The 21431-nt window shown below is 31.9% G+C and overlaps 2 protein-coding genes and 1 long non-coding RNA gene across 4 annotated transcripts; all 3 read left to right on the top strand.

Annotated features, from left to right (window-relative positions):
- The first annotated feature begins 200 nt into the window (after positions 1-200).
- Positions 201-7704, top strand: LOC108872360. Its single transcript, XR_001959167.2, has 4 exons — positions 201-396; positions 465-549; positions 628-979; positions 1062-7704. It is a non-coding gene; the product is annotated as an uncharacterized LOC108872360 (long non-coding RNA).
- Positions 7705-7834: 130 nt separating this feature from the next.
- On the top strand, positions 7835-12162 carry LOC103871587 (aluminum-activated malate transporter 2). The gene is given in 6 exon segments (XM_033272679.1): positions 7835-8504; positions 8656-8743; positions 9202-9524; positions 9726-9847; positions 9939-10082; positions 10320-12162. Coding segments are annotated over 6 exon segments (1524 nt in total). The 5' UTR covers positions 7835-8302; the 3' UTR covers positions 10965-12162.
- Positions 12163-16679: 4517 nt separating this feature from the next.
- Positions 16680-21005, top strand: LOC103871588 (putative axial regulator YABBY 2). Of its 2 annotated transcripts, none has more exons than XM_009149853.3 (6): positions 16680-16977; positions 19364-19498; positions 19568-19700; positions 19794-19842; positions 19934-20009; positions 20544-21005. In XM_009149853.3, exons 1-6 carry the CDS (start codon positions 16909-16911, stop codon positions 20652-20654), a joined length of 573 nt encoding a protein of 190 aa, XP_009148101.1. In that variant the 5' UTR covers positions 16680-16908; the 3' UTR covers positions 20655-21005. The 2 variants fall into 2 exon arrangements, with proteins under 2 accessions (XP_009148101.1, XP_009148102.1); XM_009149854.3 differs by having other exon boundaries at positions 16690-16977; positions 19571-19700.
- The last annotated feature ends 426 nt before the right edge of the window (positions 21006-21431 follow it).

Raw genomic sequence — 21431 nt, forward strand, 5'->3', positions numbered from 1 at the left:
GCACGTTGTTTTTATTCTCTACTGATTGATTTTTATTTTCCTTTTGCAATAGCTCTGAAATTGCAATGCTTTCAGGAGCTAGGTTGGTCATCAACTTCCTTAGATATATTGATCTATCTTGTGATGTAATGTTAAACACAGTGGTGTAATCAGTGATGACTATCTTGTGATGTAATTTTACCTGCTTTAATAGGTTATAGCTCATCTTCTGAAGCCTTCAGTTAGACGCCAGTTCTTCCTAGACTGCAATGAAATAGCTGATATTTGCGATAATGCAGAGCGTATCTTCTCAAGCGAACCAACTGTATTACAGCTTAGAGCTCCTATCAAAATATTTGGGGATCTTATGCGCCTTTTTGATGAATACGGTTAACATTCCACAGCTGGAGACATTTCGTAAGTTCACTTTTTTAGTTTTGCTATTTTTGCTGAGACATTGCTCATTTCTGTTTTGTAATTGTCAGATACATCGATTACCTTTTCTTAGGGGACTATGTTGATAGGGGTCAACACAGTCTAGAAACAATCTCCCTTCTCCTTGCATTAAAGGTATATATTGTACCAGCCTAGCAGGTGTTCTAGCTGCTTGACCATAGAGGTTTTGACATTCTAGTGTCGTTACTGCAGGTTGAGTACCAGCATAATGTACACCTGATTCGAGGAAACCATGAAGCTGCGGATATTAACGCTCTTTTTGGCTTCCGAGTAGAGTGTATTGAGAGAATGGTACTTGTTTCTATGCCATGTTTTGCTGTTCTCATGATGTTGTTGTTTGGCAGGTTTAACGCGATGGAATCTAGGTGTGGCGTAGAATAAACCGTTTGTTTAATTGGCTATCTCTGGCTGCATTGGTAGAGAAGAAAATTATATGTATGCATGGGGGTAATGGTCGTTCTATATATCATGTGGAGAAGATTGAGAATATACAACGTCCAATTACAATGGACGCTGGCTCTATTATGCTCATGGATTTGTTATGGTTAGTGCACGTCTTAAGTAAACATAGTTTGACCCGAAAAGTTGTTACTCAGCCGTGGCATTTTGGCTTCTTTTTTTTGTAGGAGCTGAACGCAAATAGGCCAGCGACACCAACCAGAGGACGCCCACTACAAACGACAAAGGAGGTTCTCTGGCTTCGATGTAAGGTTGAAGAAGAGGCACTCGTGCACATCTGTCTCCTGGTGTTTCACCTCATGTTTGTGTACAGAAAAGATGAGGTCTGGAGATATCAGCGGCGGTGTAAATTGAGATGACAGAAAGGGTAGAAAAGTCAGTTTTGGTGGTGATTTGGTAGTAGTGATCTGTAGAGTTTATTCTTTTGAGCTTTTTAGTCTCTTTCAATTTTTACTCAATCTGTTTTATGTATCTTTTTATTTATCTAGACATTGGGGGCTTTTGTGTATTTTTATTGTTTTATTAACGTTTGTGTTGATATTATCATGTTCATGAGCGTTTTATAAATGATGGACATGGTACGAGATTTCATAAGGTTATAGAGCTTGGACATTGTAGGCAGCAAATCGGAATGGATAATAGAAAAAATTATCTCTCTTGATTATCCATCTTTACCTAAATATCCACTAAAATAGTAATATTAAAAATTATATAAAAATTGCAAAAATTTACATACAAAATGTAATGTAGAGGATCATTTTCCATGACTTAATTTCTCTTAATTTAAATGAAATAAAAATATTTATGGCAAAAACGTTGCGAAATTGAAATAGAAATAATTAAATACAAAAGGGATGCTTTTGTACTTGGGGTGATGAGTTCCGTACGTTGGTGCCAACTTGGCACGGGCAAGGACTGAGTGTAACTTGCACCATCCGCTATCTACTTCCGCGTTCTAACCATAATCTCTTTCCCTTTTCAGTTTAATATAATTTGTAAAGATGTTGATACATAAATCTCATAATCTTTATGTCGCTTTTAGTTGAGAAAAAAAGAAAATACTGATGGATATGGTCATTATACGGAAATGAAAAAGTTAGACAAGTAGTCAAATAAGCTAAGTTAGGTCTAAAATTGGTGTAGTAATATAAATACGTGGGACTTCATTCGTCAAGTACCATATGTGATTGAGCAAATGGACTTCCCTGGCTTCCAAAGATAGAAAACGATTGGATATATATGACAAATTGATTATCTTTTTATTGGAGCTTTTCATGAATTGTGATTAGTCATGTCAATAGCATAACCTAATAGAATGTTTGTTTCATTATACTTTGTCTCCCCACAAATGTCAATAATTGGAAATAAGATTATGTTTGATTTGATAACACATTTGGAATTTATCAGTTTCACACTGCTTTCGAAAAAATTGTATATATAAACAAAATATAATTTTATAAATGGGCAGGATTTACAACTTTAGTTTATGTAAGTAACTAATTCATATGAACTTTAAACGTGAAAGTTAAATTTAGTCTAAGTTTTACTTCTAAGTTCAAACTATTTATAACCAATTTGAGAAAAAAAATCTTATATATCATTTACTTTTTATAATAAATTCTAATCACTAGAGAATTGACAGATTTTTGGGAAGTTACTTTTTCAAGTTCTGAAGAAGTTTTTATTTGTGTTAAATGAAGATAAAAAAATACAAGGGTTACATATATAGAGATATATGTTATGAATATTATGGTGATGCCATTATGGCAAGTCTTAAATATATTTGTTCTCCAAGCTTTACTTGTTCTCCAAGTGGCTTTGTCCACAAGCTATTGTAATCCTATATAAAGGACTCATTACTCATGGAATAATATACACCAATTCCTCTCTTCTCTTGTCTTCTCTTCTTTATTCAAAACACGTTATCAGCACGAAACTCTAGCAAGCTAATAGGTATAGATTTTATTTTACAGTTTTAGTTTATTTCTATTCCTTCTTCAAACCATGTTTATTATCAATTCATGGTTTGTAAAAATGGATTCATACAGAGTATGAGCTTAGGAGCTTTAGTCGACAATATTGATCTACCCTTGTTTCAAGGAAAGAAAATCGTTTGATTTAAAAGAGATCTTGTCGATGTTTATAAGCTAATGCTCAATATGATTATAGCCTACACTCGCACGTATTTTATTTATGTATTATCATATGTGATGCTTATATTATGTTATGTCATCACGCTAGCATATATGTTTATATTGTTCATATTGCTTTCACTCGTTAGAATACATCTGTCACATCTTTTATAGGCATGTACACGGCTTCATATAATTATTACAGTTGCATATAGGATTATGACTTTCATAAATTAATTAAGCTGTGAAACTGTCTTGCCCTTAATTCTATTGGTAGCATTCGTTCTTGTGTATAAATTAATATTCCATAGTTTTAACTTTACGGCTGCGTACCATACTTTTATTAATATTTTATGGCTGCATCCCATGTTTTTCTAAAATATGTCACACATCTGATTTTACTTTAGCATATCTGGCTTGAATCGATTAACACGACACACGAATATATTTTGAACATTAACACATGTAGATTGTTAACGAATTATTAGGAAGACGTGTAGGTTGTTAGTCTCATGGAATCTTAAATCAATATTTCTTTATATGATGTGTGAGAAACGTTAATGCATTGATCATAGAATATTGATATTGCCTTATAAGTTGTTTATATTAATCTATATGCATATTGTTATTTACGGATGCATATAATTTAATGTAAAAGCATAGTAATTGATGTTCCTAAAGCATATAATTTACGGCTGCATATAGACTTAGTTTTACAGCTGTGCATTGTTCAATGCTTAAAGATTATATGGTTGACCTTCGAAAATTTTGATAAGAATGATTAGTAATTCAATTGTTCGTTGGTTTATATTATGACTTTTGAGAAACATTTATGCATTGAACATAAAATATTGATATTGCCTTATACATTTTGTACGCAAATATATGAATATATAGCTTATTTACTTTTTAAAAGATCTATACGTTTTGGAAAACAATCCAAAGAAAGGTATAATCCCAAAAGTGATTACCTAATTGTGTATCTTGCAACTAAAGATTACCAGACCTGAAGTCTGTAAATAAATCTCAACTATGTTGGATGTTGAGTTTAAAAGTAAAATTTCTCGAAGAAGTTTTTAATGATGCATATATTATATAAGTAATGTTGTCCAGCAGACAAACGATTGAGAAAAAAAAGGGAGGTTTATAACTATATTTTATTTCTTTGAGACTGAGAAAAATAATGAGCTTTTAAAATTAGATGTTAAATCATGTCTAGTTGATTATAATCATTCTCCTGAAGAGAATATGACATTTTATATTGAGAAAGAAAATCAACACAAATAGTATTGTTCAAGAAAATGAACATAAAAGTGGTTGTAGACGTGAATGTGGATATAAATAAGGTCAAGATCCAAAGAGTTTTTTTTTTTTAGAACTCATACTCTCACTTGAAGTTGAGAAATAAAGATGGTAATAAATAAATACCCAAGAGTTTCTATTTAAAACTCATTCTCTCACTTGAAGTTGAAGTTGAGAAAATAAAGATGATAAGAGATATGATTCAATCACCCAAATATGAGAGAAAATTATTGTGAGTACAATACATGGTAGTAAAACCTTATAGAATGTTCAGGAAGAAGATATATATGATGCTCCAGAAGAGTACATAATATTACTGCACATAAGAATGCAATTTAAAATCCTTATTGCGTCATATTCTTATAAGTCTAAGAAGTTAAAAGGATTTGAGAAAGAATACATGACCCATCTAGGGTATGTTGTTGATTCAAAATGAGACTCATTCGAGATTGATAAACATGTAGTTTTATCATCTCGAGGAGAAGAGTTAATGAATCTCACATTTAATGATAAGTCAAACATCCAAAAGATTATGTTTGCACTAAACTAAGATTGATGAATCATTCTCAAAGGGAATCTGTGGGATTTTGACACTTATGTTGAGACAGTAAGCAAAAGAAATGCTATATATATTTCAATTCAGAAATATTTCTCAAGACAGTATAAGTATTTTAGAGAAAGTATATACAGCCTCTTATAGATTATACTACACAAAGATTTAGTGTAATGGAGATAAATACAGAGTATACCAGAAGTTTATAAAATACTTGGCATGAATCAGTTAGACCATTTTGGTTCAGTAGTGATGTGAAAAGATACATAAAGATTTATGAATATTCATTGAAGAACCAGAAGATTCTTATGAATGATTTCACATATATTTCTTTCTCATAAGATAAAATGAAAATACGGTTTTCACCAGCCAAATAAAATTATTGGCATAATGGAGATGTTGGTGGACTGATCACCCACTATGCATCTTTATGATATTGGTGAATTCACGTCTTAAAGTCTTTGACGACTATAGAAAAATCACTAGGATAAGTGATAAACATTTTGAGCAACACTAATTCGCATCAAGCCAACAAGTAATTAATGGTTCTCCCCGTCATTGGTAGTGGGTCAGAAACCAACCATTTTCAATCTAAGAATGTTGGATGTGTGATATACATTCCAATTGCTCCACCACAGAGCTTTAAGTAAGATGTGTTTTCAAATGAAGTTGGAATACATGTTGGATATGAATCTCCATTGATTCTTAAGAATCTAGAGCCATCCCCGAAGGATATAAGTAAGACTCGATTTGAATGCCAAAGTTGAATTAGTATTTCCAACATAAGAGGGAGAAAATAAACAGCTCGAAAAGAATATAAGTTCGAATGAATTATCATTGATCCTCAGACTAAAGATAAGTCCAAAAGATAATTCAATTATATAGCTTAGTAAATCAGTTGTCAGACACATTTACTGACCCAAATAAATATAGTGATCAAATCACATATACCAGCTGTAAATGCTCCAAATAAGAATTGATGTTCCAGAAGAACAATATCAAACTGCCAGTTACACCTGAAGCGTAGTAAACATATTGGTTCCAAAGATTAAAAAAAAAAAAAAAAAAATCCTCGTAAATGAAAGGAGCATAAAGTAATGGTCAAGAGGAATAAGAGTTTGTGAATGATCTCCAGAAGAGACATTAAACATGACTGAAAGAATTCAGGTACCTGAGACAATGAAAAGATCTCAATAAGTGATGTCATGTATGAAATAAAATGGAACTGATAAGCAAATCGACGTCAATGATATTTATGCCAAAAAAATGGCAGTTGATATGATGAATGAGAAAGAGGATCATGAAAGAAAGTCTATTGAAAAGTGTACACAAATAAATGATTGGCCAAGTCAGAAAGAAACAATAGACAAAATACAAACTCTTGTGAAAGAGACAAGTATTTGGACCAGTAGTCCATACACTAGAAAGTGTAAAACAAGTGGGAAATGATTTGTTGCTCATTGAAAGATCAATATGGAATTGATTGTGAAGAGACATAGTCTCATGTGGTAGATGCAACTACTTTCAAGTTTCTTATTATTCTGAAAATAAATGAAGAATTTGAATTATACGACCCACTGGAAACTGGTAATCCCTAAGAGATAAAATCCCTAAAATATATAATCCCTGAAGGATTGTTTATATCAAAGTCATGTTCCCGGGAACTCTAGCTATTCGATCGAAATATGTTTTATGGGATATATGAAATATTTGAAGTAAATCAATACATCTTTATATTTGTCAAGTGATTATAGATCAATAGAATCATTGATTTGAATATCAATAAAACTCCTGAAGAGTTATAGAAAATTGTATTTTGGAAGAAAGCTCTTGACAAGACAAATATTGTCTTTATGTATTCCAAATTGGAGATCTAAAATTAGATGTTATCATAAAGATCCGTGAAGGATTTTATTTAAGATGCTCATATATGTTTGGTCTTGAAGTACCATATTTAAAGTGTTATTGAGCAAATTACTAATCTTTTTCATAACCAAAAGATGTAATTTCATATGACAAGAAAGAAAGTCATAATAGTTACGAATGAGTTATTCGTATGTACGAAACGAATGTCTAGACGATTGTATGTAAGAAGTTTGGTTTGAAGTCCAAATAGACTAAGAAAATATTGTCTATATCAAATAAGAATTGTGGACCAGAAATCTATAGACCTTGAATACTCTAATGGAAAGAGTATTACAATATTCTCAATTTCAAAAGGAGATTTCTCTTATTGGAATGCATATCCTGAAGATATTGCTTTCCGGAGAAGAAATGTGAAATATGTGTGGTTGTACTCTTTTCCCTCATCATGGTTTTTATCCCACTGGGTTTTTCCATGACAAGGTTTTAACGAGGCAACAAAGAACACATAAAAGATAGACACCCAAAGAGAATGTTACAATTTGGGAGATGAAAATCTATCATTGTTCTATAGTTTTGGAGATAAAAAGAATCCAAGAAATGATCAGATCATGAAGACTCATGCACTACTGAAGAATGGCGAAGTTCGTTTCCTACAAGTTCGTTCGAGTAAATATTTGGCTGTTTCATTCACCAAGACGCTACCCCTGCTACTTTCAAGAAGCTCACTCATCTTATTGAACTACGTTGTCTCAAAGATCTCGACGTATGTACACATGAGGGGAAGTCATTGCACGCTGCAGTCTTTTTCCTTTAACCATGGTTTTTTCCTATTGGGTTTTTCTGGTGAGGTTTTTAACGAGGCAGCATCTTACGCGCATAATAGACATCAAGGGGAAGTGTTATGAATATTATGGTGATGCCATTATGGCAAGTCTTAAATATATTTGTTCTCCAAGCTTTACTTGTTCTCCAAGTGGCTTTGTCCACAAGCTATTGTAATCCTATATAAAGGACTCATTACTCATGGAATAATATACACCAATTCCTCTCTTCTCTTGTCTTCTCTTCTTTATTCAAAACAATATATATGATTCTAAATGTATATCATATGTTGGAAAGCACTAATAATTTTTTATATAAAGAACTTCTTTGGGCGTGACATTTTATTGGCAATTCTGGAAACAAATTAACAATGAGAAGTAAAGCATTGCTAGCTACTAATGGCTCTACTTTTAATTTTCGGATCAACTCAGCAACAAAGTAGAATTTGGTTACGTAAGTAGTCTCTGCCTCTAATTAATATAATAATACGCTCGTCTCTAATTAAAATATGATTTTCATTTTCAATTTGTTTAACCTTTAAAGTTCGAAGTACAACGCACCAAATATTTATTTTTAAATATATAAAAAAACATTTTACGAGCCCCAATCCTTGATAGGTGTCTCTGTTGCTCTTTATAAATAACATCGACCCATCGAGACAAAACAACATGTCATCTTCAACTTCTTCCTCTGCTTCTGAACTAGTTAAGCGAATCAAAACACTTGAGAGGTGATGGAGAAAGTGAGAGAAATAGTGAGAGAAGGGAGGAGAGTAGGAAAAGAAGACCCAAGAAGAGTAGTTCATGCTTTCAAAGTGGGACTTGCTCTTGCTTTGGTCTCTTCCTTCTACTATTACCAACCTCTCTATGATAACTTTGGTGTCAATGCAATGTGGGCTGTCATGACCGTTGTTGTCGTCTTTGAATTCTCAGTAGGTTAGTCCCACGTGTGATCAGAATCAACCTCTTTCTAACGTTTGGATATGTCTAATATTTAGGGACCAAGTAGAAATGAATGCAAATGGTCTAGTTGTATTCGTATTGTTGCTATTATTGTATCTTTAACTTTGGTTTGGTGTGTACATAGGTGCCACACTTGGGAAAGGAATAAACAGGGCAGTGGCAACATTAGTAGCCGGAGGACTAGGAATTGGAGCTCATCACCTAGCAAGTTTGTCCGGTCCAAGAAATTTTGGGCCTTGTGGTCCATAATCTCACCATAACATATATCCTCTATGTTTTTCACAAAGAAAATGTTTTTTAAATAAATTATTTTCTAAAATATGTGTCATGTTTTTAGCTTTTTTAAATTACAAACTAAAATTAATTGTACTTATAAAAGTACTATTGGTCTAAAATTGTTGAAAATCGGTAAATAATACATTGTAAATGTTGGTATACTAATTATCAGCTAGGATGATATCTGCAAAATAATACATTATTTTCTTAATAATGTTTTAAAATATATCAAAATACATATTAAAATAAATATAGACGGTATTAATTTAGTGTCCTCCACAACGATGTAACTAGAACTTGTTGCTTTGGGCTATTCTAGCTTTGGACGGTCCCTAATACGTACACTAGTCAATCTACATGATAAGACTCATTTGCATATATGACATATTTAAAGATCTAGAACAAAGAGCGAGGACTAATGCATGGTAATATATATATGTGCAGCTGCGTTGTCGACGTTCGTGAGGTTCTTCCCGCGGGTGAAGGCCAGATACGATTATGGCATACTGATATTCATATTGACGTTCTCACTGATATCAGTGTCGGGGTTTAGAGAGGATGAGATATTGGACTTGGCCCATAAGAGACTATCGACAGTGATAATGGGAGGAGTCAGTTGCGTCCTAATCTCTATCTTTGTCTGTCCTGTCTGGGCTGGACAAGACCTTCATTCTCTTATTGCCTCCAATCTTGACACACTCTCCCACTTCCTTCAAGGTTATTTTCTTTCTTCCCTAATTACAATTCATTTATTATAGAGATACATAGATATCCTCAAAAAATATGTTCCTACAACTGATTTATTAAGTTCCTAAACTTCAGGATATTTTTCAACTGTGTGTATTACATTTGAAAAAAAAAAAGATTGTGGTATTTTTAACAACATACATGATGAATTAAAAAGTTTTAAATTGGCAGAATTTAGAGAGGAATATTTTGAAGCGACAGATGATGGCGATATCAAAGAGGTGGAGAAGAGGAGAAAGAATCTTGAAAGATATAAAAGTGTTCTCAACTCAAAAAGCAATGAGGAAGCTTTGGTGGGTAGTGTACTCTTTTTTATACTTGTACCCTTTTGCAATAACTTGTAATGGATTTTGTATCTGATGATGATTGTTAAATTGTGCTTAGGCTAATTTCGCAAGATGGGAACCGCGTCACGGCCAGTTTAGATTTAGACATCCATGGCAACAATATCTTGCCGTGGCTGCATTACTCAGGCAGTGCGCTTACCGGATTGATGCCTTGAACTCATATCTCAACTCTGATTTTCAGGTATTTAGCATATTAAAATAATTTATTTTTTAAATAGTTGCGCTTATAACCGACCTATTCGGGAATTTAAACATTGTCCAGACCAATTTTTTTAACCCTCATACAAATATTTAATATAAATAAAACATATATAATGGTAATTCTTAGTCTATGTTTCAATATAGTAGATGCTTTTAATATGGATGTTATGCATAAGCATAATAATATGTTCTTTTCCCTTTACTTATTTTTTGTTAGATCCCAATGGACATAAAGAAGAAGCTAGAAGAACCATTAAGAAGAATGAGCTCGGAGGCAGGCAAATCATTGAAAGAAATGTCCATCTCACTAAAGAAAATGACAAAATCATCTTCTTCTGATATCCATGTCCTAAACTCACAATCTGCCTGCAAAGATCTTTCTACTTTACTCAAATCAGGCATCTTGAACGATGTTGAGCCACTACAATTGATCTCATTGACTACCACGGTCTCTCTTCTCATCGATATTGTTAATTTAACCGAAAAGATATCAGAATCAGTACATGAGCTCGCATCAGCTGCAAGGTTTAAGAACAAAATGAAGCCGACGGCATCATTGAAGAAGTCGGATTCTGTAAGCATTGGTCGTGCTGCAGTTCCAATCAAGTCTCACGATAGTGACGATCATGTTGTCACAATCTTATGTGATGCTGATGTATCAAACACTGTTGACCAGTCGCGTGGAGAGACTTCAGTGGACTCTTGCCACCATGTCGCCATAAAAATTGACGATGATGATTTAGTCCATGAAAAACATGAAGTTGGTGAAATACATGCACATACGAGTTGTGTTTCATGTGATCCAAGTGATGCCAGTGATGTTTTAGATAGTAGTAATAAGAGAATTAACAGTAGTAATTAACTATTTATTATAGGATTTAGGGGTGGCTGGGATGGGACTAATGGTGAATATTAAATAAAGTTCTATTGAACAAAGATTCATTTTAGCCTAACTCTACCATGTATTTTTCTCTGTTTATCGGTTTTATTTTCAATAAAATTAAAATGTGTCACGTCATATCTTGATACATCTCGATGTTAAATAAGTGTACTCTATATATATATATATATTGAATCCAAAATAATACCCAAAAAAATCTCTGTTTTTATCATAAACTAGTATATATCCGTCATTCTTTTTTGGTTCAATATGTATTTCCGTCATTCAATTTTCCGAAACAACGAAGTTAAGCATTCATGTTTTATTTTCAATAACACATAGTTATTGTTATGTCACTCGGGGGATCAAGTTCTTCATTAAAAACTATGATATTTAACAAATAATAAAATTAGGGACAATGATCATAGATTAGTTCATAATTTATTTAAGTTGAAAAATAAAAAGTGTGCAGTCAAGTAATTAGAAAAGTGTTATACACATGTTGCACTTAGATGACAGATACGAATATCCGTAGAGAAAAAGGTAGAATCCTTCTTATATAGAATCAAACAAACAAAAAATAATAATAATGTTATATGCGTTATGTCTTCGAAAGTTCTAATAAAACAAAGAGATATTTTTGTCTAGGAGAAATTGATCGATGAGTGTTATTGCGATATGTCATTATTAAACCCTACGAAAATGTTTAAAGGAGGCATGTTCTCGTAAACTCACGGGCTCGTGCTCCTTTGTCTATTGCCCTTTTTATTATTTTCAACTGCTTTTTCAAACATCTCGAACAAAATGGCGGGCAAGTTAAAGTGGAGGGTAAGTTAACCAGCATTAGGTATTTGTCTCCATTAATAAACTTCAATATTTTTTTTAATATTTTGTACGAAGATCCGTTATCCATTCGTTGAAAAAATGCTTTCAACTGGAAAAAAATTGTAATTACTGTACTTATTATATTTCATAGTTTATACATAAATTCAAAAAAAAAAAAAAACAGAGTCTACTTTTTTGTGTTAGTGTTGTTATTGTACATATTGCATATTCATATTGCTAACAAAATAAATAAACTTTGGAAAAAGGTCTCAACATCATGGTAAAAAAATTATTTTACTGAAACTGGTTTAAAACATATTTATCACAAAATAAATATGATCAATAAAAATAATAAGAAATTAATGGTTTTTCTGTACCGGGAACTAAGCATTGCTCGAATCATGCCAATCAAATCTCACGATGGTGATGGTCAATGTTGTCACATCTTATGTGATGCTGATATATCAAACACTGTTGACCAGTCGCAGAAACTAATGGTTGTTTCCTTCTTATCTTACGGCTAGAGTGTAGCTAGAATTAACGTATACGTTTCTTATGAGGTAAATGAACTATGAATAAGGGAGAATGGGCTCTCTCAGAGTCACATGAGCCAGCCTCAACGAATATATGGGTCCAGAGATAATACCACTTTTGTCATGTACAATTTCCACAAAAATAGGGTATGATGAAGTAAAAAGTACATGTATTTCCCGTTTATGTTATGCCATGTTTAAATGTTTCTCATACCCAAAATAATTTTCTCCAAACTTCCACCAGTAGTGCCACTTTTTTTTTTTTTCCCTGAAATTCCATTGATCATTTAAGTTCTGAGCTTTACAATCCATAGAGAGCAAAAACAAACGAGGAAGCGCACCTCTGGTCCAAAATAACAATCAACCAACTATGATACCAAAAAATAGGAAAGGAAGAATTTGGAACAAACATTCTCTCCTTAATCCCTCCTCCACACTAGCTTTCACTTCGAGAACCTCCATTAGAGGAAACGGCTTTCATTGACAAAGAACTCAAAGAGCCAAGGGGGGTGGCCACATTGAACATACGATCTAACCAGACCCTGACCCGTTACACTTTGTGCAATGAAAGTAGCTCCTCTGTTTGTTTCTCTGGTGACGACCTGCAGTTTACATCCAACAATCCCTGCCATACTTAACTCAATTTGTCCTGTAGTGCCACTTTAAGTGGCATATAATAAAATTTGTTTAGCGGAATGAATTATATTAAGATCTTTAAGAGGCTCTCCTCAAGAAAGATGCAACTTTGGCCCAACACTCAGAAAACTATTACACCAAAAACACTCAGAAAACTAAACCTGATCAACGGCCTATGTTAGAAAAGCTTGAAATAAATCCACCACTTCGGTCTGAAAAGACAGACTACAATCAGTTTCCATCAACATTCAGGTACACACAAAGCACTAGTAAAACTAAAACCACACCCGAAATTCAACTAAAAATTTAAATTAAATATTTTACAGAATTAAAATTAAAATAAATATTTTTAAGGATGTCAAAAGAATAAATATAATATTTAAGGCAGTCATTGGAATCCAATGGTGTGTGTCACGTTATAAAAGTCAGGTTAACACTTTAATAGACAGTTTCACTTATCATGAGTGCTCCACTTGCGTATCAAAAAGCTCTTGAAATGCACCGTGCACCATCGCCTTCAGGCTTTCCGCAATTAATATTTTATCAATTGAATACTAATCCAATATTTAAATCCTTTAAAAAATGTTAAGGACGTTCCAGATTAAACGAACCACTAAAGAAGAAACAAACAAAAGTCTAGTGATAACGACATTAATGCGTTTCGAGTCAATAGAAGTTTTCTACTACTTGCTAAAAGTCTCTGCTGATGTGATCTTAACCGTACAATTAAAGTGGCAAAAGGTACACTTAGCATTTGTGCCCAACAAATATAAAAACGCGTTCAGATTTCTTTTTGACTTTCGTATACGTTTTCACCCAATAATTATCACTAATGTATATTTAATATTTTACTGTTTACCATTGTGCCCAACAAAGAGATGAATTACCTTTCATCAGTTAGGTAGAATAGCTGCACCGCGCTATCTCTCTCATTGAATTGTCTTAAATAGTCCACGTAAATGAGAAACAATCCCCTCTTACCGGATCTTAAGGCCTTTTTCAAGGCCATTAACACAAAACAAGATGGGCCTGTAAGTATTTTCTTCTCTCATTTTTACTTGTACTTTGTTCAATGTTTGCGCTACATATGGGGAAGTCTATGTTACTGAGAATTTCTCATTGTGGATTAGTTTCCTTTGGAGTTGCTCTATTCTAATCCTTTGATAACATTTATTGCCATCATGGAATGTATTTGATGTCATGTTATATTTTTAACAAAATCGTCAAGGCCCAATTATTCTATTATGGATCTACCAAAAAGTTTTTAAAGTACCTAGGCTAGCACAAGGCCCTGATTTTCTGTGAGCCAGGCCTGAAAACTATTTAACATATACAGTATATAATGTATCATTTTTGTTTTTGACAATTTGTTCTCATCAGTGAGCAAGACATGAAATATAATATTTTGTGTTTTGTGTTTTTTCTTCTTTCTGTCACTCTCCGAGTTTCAATCCGGCTAAAGATGCAAACTCTTGTTTCCAAAAAAATGGATAAAATTAAAATTACATCACAGAATATTGCCTATATTAAAAAAGGAAATTAGTTTCAATAACCATCAAATTCGTTAGAATTATTTGTCTAACCAAGAAATAACTGAACATGAAATTTGCTATAATATATCATAACAATGCATGTATACTTGTATAGTCATGTATTTTTCAGTGACATGTTTTTTTCTCCAAAACTCTTATCAAGTCAAGCAAATAGATAGTCGTGCCGATAGTTGTAGAAAGTGGCGGCATCTTAACCAATGCATGTCTAATTCGTGAGAATACGAGTTCACAAATTCTCACGAGATTTTGTGTCCCGTCTCGCAAATTTGTTAGAATAATAAATTGGTTTTATTTTACCATTTATAGGGAACTGGAATTATATAACCTTTTCAATATTATGTTACATGATAAAGTTTAGATCGAAGTTTTATTTGACAAACGTGTTTTAATAGTATCTCAAAAAAAAAAAACTTTATAACTTCAAATATAGAGTATTTTTGCTCAAAAAAAACTTCAAAACTTCAAATTTAGAGTTTTGAGAATTGAAGCTTTAATATAAAGTTTCACTTCTCAAAATTCTAAATTTGAAGTTTCATATTTTTATTTACATTTTGATCATTATAATTAATTACACATCACATTTATAATTTTTAAGTATTTTCTCATATATCTTTTTAATCTTTAAAATTTCCATATATCATAAATGTTTTAAATTTATTTTTATAAGTTCAAATTTTACACATAAAATTAAATAAAATTTTTAAATAAGATCTATAAAATTAAATAAAAATTTAAATATCACAATAACACTAATAGTCTGATAAATTATTTCCGGAACCTCCAAAATATCTAAAATATGACAAATTTTTCCTTTTACTCGGAGTAGAGCATAAACCTAAAAAAACGAAATAAAAAAAGGAAGAAGCCCATTCAGGAACAAGAAAAAACCATCCTCATTTCAACTGAATCTCGATGCAAAACAAATATCAATGAATCAAGGTGGGTCTTGCAGTCAAGCTCCCTTCTGCCTTTGCATTCGAGGGCCAATCTCCTCAAACAAATTTTGTGTAACCAAAATTGGAGTATCACGGAAATAATTTTATGGAATAATGTGGTATTTTGCTCGTAATTTAATATATAATGATGTATTTCTACTCATAATTTTATATATTTAGTGTAAGATTTTATTAATTAATATTACGTTAATATTTTTATATAGGTGCTAGATATTTATAAAAGTTGAGTGGATTTATATTAATTATAAAAAATATAAGAAGCATAGTGTAAAATACAAATAATTTTGATGTTAAGTTTGAAGTTTTGATTTTGGAAAAAACACTTTGAAACTTTAAATTTAGAGTTTTGCAAACTCTAAAATATAGAGTCTTTTTGGAGATGCTCTAAATAAAATTTAGATACAATGATAATTTATTTTGTAACTAATTTCCATATTATATACATATATCCATAATTGATAAGGTTGTAGTATTATTTTCCTAAATTAATAGTGGAAGAGATTTTACATAATGGATCGCGTAGCAAATAAGTAATCAAAAAGAATCCTCCTATAACCAGTTTTATGATTTCATATACTTCAAGAGCGCCTTCATTTGGTGAAATGACACAAAAATCGTCAAAAAGTTGATCAATTAGAATATATGCATCTCGTTGACTTGCATGTATATATATATTTCATAAACTGACTCTCATGATGTCATAAACTTACGAACATTTTCATTTGGTGAATGGCCAGATACATCAATCGTCTATCAATGAAAATGTACATTGCTTTCCCTTGCATATCTTTTATAACTACAACTATCAAATACTACGCCGATATTAAAATGTATGGAATAAAATCCGTCTACTATATGAATGAATACTTTTATAAAAGGGAGGGCTTTAGCTTTTAATGTATTATTCGATCAGTGTTGCAAATACGCAACACAGTTTCAACATAAAATTGGAAATACGTACGTTAAGTAGATGATTGGTTGGTTGGGTTAATATATCGAATGTACCCTTTAAAATTATTTGATGTATCAAATCATTTTATCTTTACAAGACAAAATGAATCAAAGATGTAAATATGAAAAAATACACGGGTAAATATTCACTTTACCATTAAGTATTTAACTCTCTTAGTTATCTGGAAAAAATATCTGTAAGTAAAAAAGAAGAACATTGTAGTGTAGTCCCCACTTGTCTCTCTTCCACTCCAAATAAACCCCATTAGTCTTTTCAGATTTTTTGTACACTTCCTCCACCCTTCTTTCTCCTCTCTCTATCCTTCTTCATCTCTCCTTTGCTTGCCTTTTCTTTAGTTTATTCCTTCAAGATCAAATAGTTCCTTCTTTGATCTCACTCGCATAACTAAAAGTTTCATATATATCCCAAACAAGAAGATATATATCATTGAACAGAAGCCACAAATTACAAATGTCTATTGATATATCATCTGAGCGTGTTTGCTATGTCCACTGCAACTTCTGCACCACGATTTTAGCGGTAATCTCTCTCTAGTACCCTGCTTCCTTAGTATTATAAACTGTAAATCTTTCTCAAAAGAAAGAGTGTTCCAGATTAACACAGGGATAGATCTCATTTTTCTATAATTAATACAGTTATCTTTCTATCAATTACATAATTGGTGATAAATATTTTATGATGAGTTTTGCATCTGTTTCATGAATCAACGTACCTTTTCCTTTGATTGTTGATGATGATATATAGGGGAAGTTTCTTAATTTGAGAAAAGAAAAGAAACCCTAAATTTTTATTTTACTTTTTTTTTCTCGAGATGGCTCTCTCTAATGGGTGATGAGATATACACCCAAAAAAGTAAAAGAAGTTCGGTAAATGAACCATAGTTTGTAGTTCTCTAACAAAGTAAACTCAAAGGAAAGAGCTCCTGGAGAGATTTAGGGCTCTATGTGTAGATTTATAGTCTGCAACAAAAGCATCTTCTTTCCCTGATCTCACAATTTTCTGAAGTTTTTTTGTCGCTTTAGAGTTATATATTTCTTTGGTATTTTAGTAAATTCTTCATTTTCTTAAATACTACTCATAATTCCCTAAGTTCCAATCGGTCATTAATACTTCCTGTAAAAGGAATTGGTAGATAGAGAGTTGCTGCCTGTATTCATGTGATACAGGCTCAAAAACTTTCACTAAGTTTTCCAGCTTTATAGTCTGACTTCATATTATTTTGTATATATAACTGTAGTATGAGACACATGCATACATATATCATATCAATCATAGATCTTTGATCTACAAAGCGTGGTCCATTTAAAAATGTTTACATCACATCACCAACTGATATTGTTAAAACATTTTTTTGTTCTCAAATTTTCCTTTTCCTACAGTGAGGTGAGGCTAATTTTATTATATATATAAATATGTTTTCAACTTTTATTTAAATGTCACTATTTTTCCAGCTTCGTAGGCTGCTGGCTTGACATTGTTTACTTTTTAATGGTTTTATGTCTATTTAATAATATCCATACATGAATGTTTGATTTTCGTGTGTGTGTACATCTATCCATATATATGTTACATATAAATCATTGGTTTATGATCCATGAGCTATCACGAAAACCTGACTAGAACACGTAGTCAGAACGTAGTTTATACTAGTGTAGTAGTGGTATCCCAAGTGCCATAACTTGTATATAAATCATGTCCTAAAGTGTGTGAGTTGTAGAAGATTTTTAAAAGGAGCAATCACGAACCCTTCTAAGTTTATTGTTTGTAAACGTTATATATACTACATATAAATAAATAGTGGAGATGTAGCATCACTCTGGTTAGGGACAAAACGGGTACATTTAATTAAAAAGTTGAAGGTCGTCTTGCACAAAATAAGGGTGGTATTGTAGTGGGAAGTACAAAAGATTTGTTCTACCCAGTTCGAGCAACAATTTCTTGATCTATACAAAAGCTACAGACTGTTAAATCATGGCCGATCTTGACCAATTCGGATTGGATGCATACACAAAATAAATGAGATTATAATATAAGATGGTACCCTCACATAACGTGTTAATGACTTTATAGGCTGTGGTTAAGGTCAGGTCGTTTTCTAACATGACTGTCTTCTCCTTACAAGCCTTCATCAACCATTCTTCATCTCTTTACTATCTTTTATCATATTGCCTTGAGGATTGTGTGTCAGACATATAAGTAATCAGAACCCACCAAACACAAAAATACATCCCTCATATATTTATATATATACATATTCTTAAGCGACTCTTCTACACAGTTTTTTTTTTTTTCAATTATTAATATAATGAAAGCAGATGCATCTCTGCATATATGAAAAACATGCAAGAAAACTATGGACTATCTTGCATATATGAAAAATATAAAACATAAAATATACTGTCTGATTTTCTTCTATATAAACACACACAAATGTTTCAGATTAAAAGGGTACTAATATATGTACATTTTTATTATTTAAAGACATTATACCAGGCATAAGTTTGTTATTTATGATCAAATGAAATTACAGATCAAATAAATTATCAAATAAACCCTAAATATTGATCAGCTTTAGTTGATCTTAAGAATTTTCTCTGACTAATCTATTCGCAAGTCAATAAAAGAAAACATATTATTTCTTTTACATTGGTATATATTAGTTGGATATGCATTTGTCAAATCAAGACCCTGTTCTATAATTAACCAAAAACGTACTGCTCTATAGAATGGAATAGTTAACATACGTACTATCCCAAAATCACTCGTTGATTATTGCATGCAAGGTGTAATTAAGTTATACCCTATATATTACAGTATATATTGTTCTAACCAACCAATCGAATTATAAAATAGTGGTAAATAGGTAAATGATTTAAGAGATTTTGCAATTAATATGTGTGATCAGGTCAGTGTACCATACGCGAGCTTGTTCACACTTGTGACGGTGAGATGTGGCCATTGTACCAATTTGCTCTCTCTCAACATTGGAGTTTCACTTCATCAAAGCTCACCAGCTCCTCCCATTCATCAAGATCTTCAGGTATCATAATACACTACAACTTCAACATTTTTGTAGAATTATGGCTCATATAGTCTTGCAATCATGAAGCAGCATAAGCAACACATAACCTCTTCGGTAACAAGAAAAGAACACGGATCATCTTCTAGGAGCTTCAATCATTTCTCGACCACATTGTCAGAAAATGTAGAACGAGAGGCTCCTAGAATGCCTCCTATTCGCCGTAAGTCGCTCTTATACCTTTCACATTTGATACACAACTATTTTGAAGTTTGCATACATATGCAGTGAGTTCATAGTTTTATTTTCATGGCAGCGCCTGAGAAAAGACAACGCGTTCCTTCGGCCTACAACAGATTCATCAAGTAAATGTTAACAGTAATTTTAAGTTTTTCTTTAAGTTATATTTTCTCAACTCCTTCACGAGAAGTTTAATAACTATTTATTCCTAATCAGAGAGGAAATACAAAGGATCAAGGCTGGTAATCCAGAGATTAGTCACCGTGAGGCGTTTAGCACAGCTGCGAAAAATGTAAGCTAGCTTCTCCTTTTTTATCATTTTCCACGTATATATGAACAACGTAGTCTACGAGATGTAGCTAAAAACAAAATTCTTTAGAATTTATAGCACCGACGATGTCAGAAGTTATGAAGAAGATACAAATAAAATAACATTTGGAAGTAGGAAAAGACACAAACCGTAACTATAAATCTATATATAATATAGTCTTTTGACTCTTTTCTAGTAAGAGGCTTAGTAAAATGTAATTCTTAACGCTACTTAAAAAAACTTATAGTTAATTTGGATAACCAATCTTAGAAACAGATATGCAAACACATGATTGGATAAAATCATATATATATTTCTGATTAAGTATGGCATAAACTAATTAGTGGTGAGAACGTTCTAGGGTTTGATCTTTTTTTACTGTTGTGAGCTAGGATGAACCTTTGAAATATTACTGTATATACCATAAGCTAGTGGATTCTACTATGCACAAGTGGTGGAATGTTTATTACAGTATACTTTTAAACAAAATTTAAATTTGTCATTTTTTGTGTGTAGTGGGCACATTTTCCTCACATTCACTTTGGATTAAAGCTGGACGGCAACAACAAAAAAGGCAAGCAAATAGACCAGTCAGTTGCAGGCCAAAAGTCTAATGGCTATTACTAAAGCCTTTACATATATTGATAAATGGCTATTATATATGTGTACGCTGATGATATGGAAGAGAAGGCAAGGAAGAAGAAGATCCATACATTACCTTACTTATATATATATATACATACATATACATGTATGTCCCTTTCTTTTTCATGTGTGGGTTCCATCTATAACTTCGTTTCTAGCTTATATTATCCTAATAAGTGAAGCCCATATATGGTTTTCACATTTGAACCTAATTATTTAAGAAGAATCTCCTTTAAGAAGATTGTATATCATTTCCTCCTTCCTCGTTCTGAAAAGGTGTAACTTTTTGTGTGGTCACCAACTTATATAATGCGAAGTTTATACTTTATAGCAGTTGTAGATATATATATATATACTACTAATTAACACACAAGCTAACAGGAATACGAGTGATTTTATATCAATTTTAATTAATGTTATAAATTTTGAAGAAACGGAGTTTTATCAAGAATCATAAGTTTTTGAACAAACAAAAAAAAAATCAAGAATCATAAGTAAATAAAAGTGTAGTTGCACTACAAAAAAAACACTTGTTTAACATCATTTATTTAGTATATTTGCATTACTTATAAATGATGTCAAAAAATTTTGCATCATTTAATTAAATGACTCTGAAAGTGATGATGCAAATAATTTACATCATTTTATTAACAATTGATATAAAAAATTATATTATTTGCATTAGTTATTGTAAATGATGTTAATATGTATCAATTGCAAAAAAATGATATTAATATATACATCAATTAATTTAAAATG

The sequence above is a fragment of the Brassica rapa genome, chromosome A06, assembly GCF_000309985.2.
Source record: "Brassica rapa cultivar Chiifu-401-42 chromosome A06, CAAS_Brap_v3.01, whole genome shotgun sequence".
Lineage (NCBI taxonomy): Eukaryota > Viridiplantae > Streptophyta > Magnoliopsida > Brassicales > Brassicaceae > Brassica > Brassica rapa.

Coding starts and splice junctions, on each gene's coding strand:
- LOC103871588 (XM_009149853.3), top strand. CDS start 16,909: ATGTCTATTGATATATCATCTGAGCGTGTTTGCTATGTCCACTGCAAC. Junction 16,978..19,363: donor TCTGCACCACGATTTTAGCG/GTAATCTCTCTC, acceptor ATGTGTGATCAG/GTCAGTGTACCATACGCGAG. Junction 20,010..20,543: donor TTAGCACAGCTGCGAAAAAT/GTAAGCTAGCTT, acceptor TTTTGTGTGTAG/TGGGCACATTTTCCTCACAT.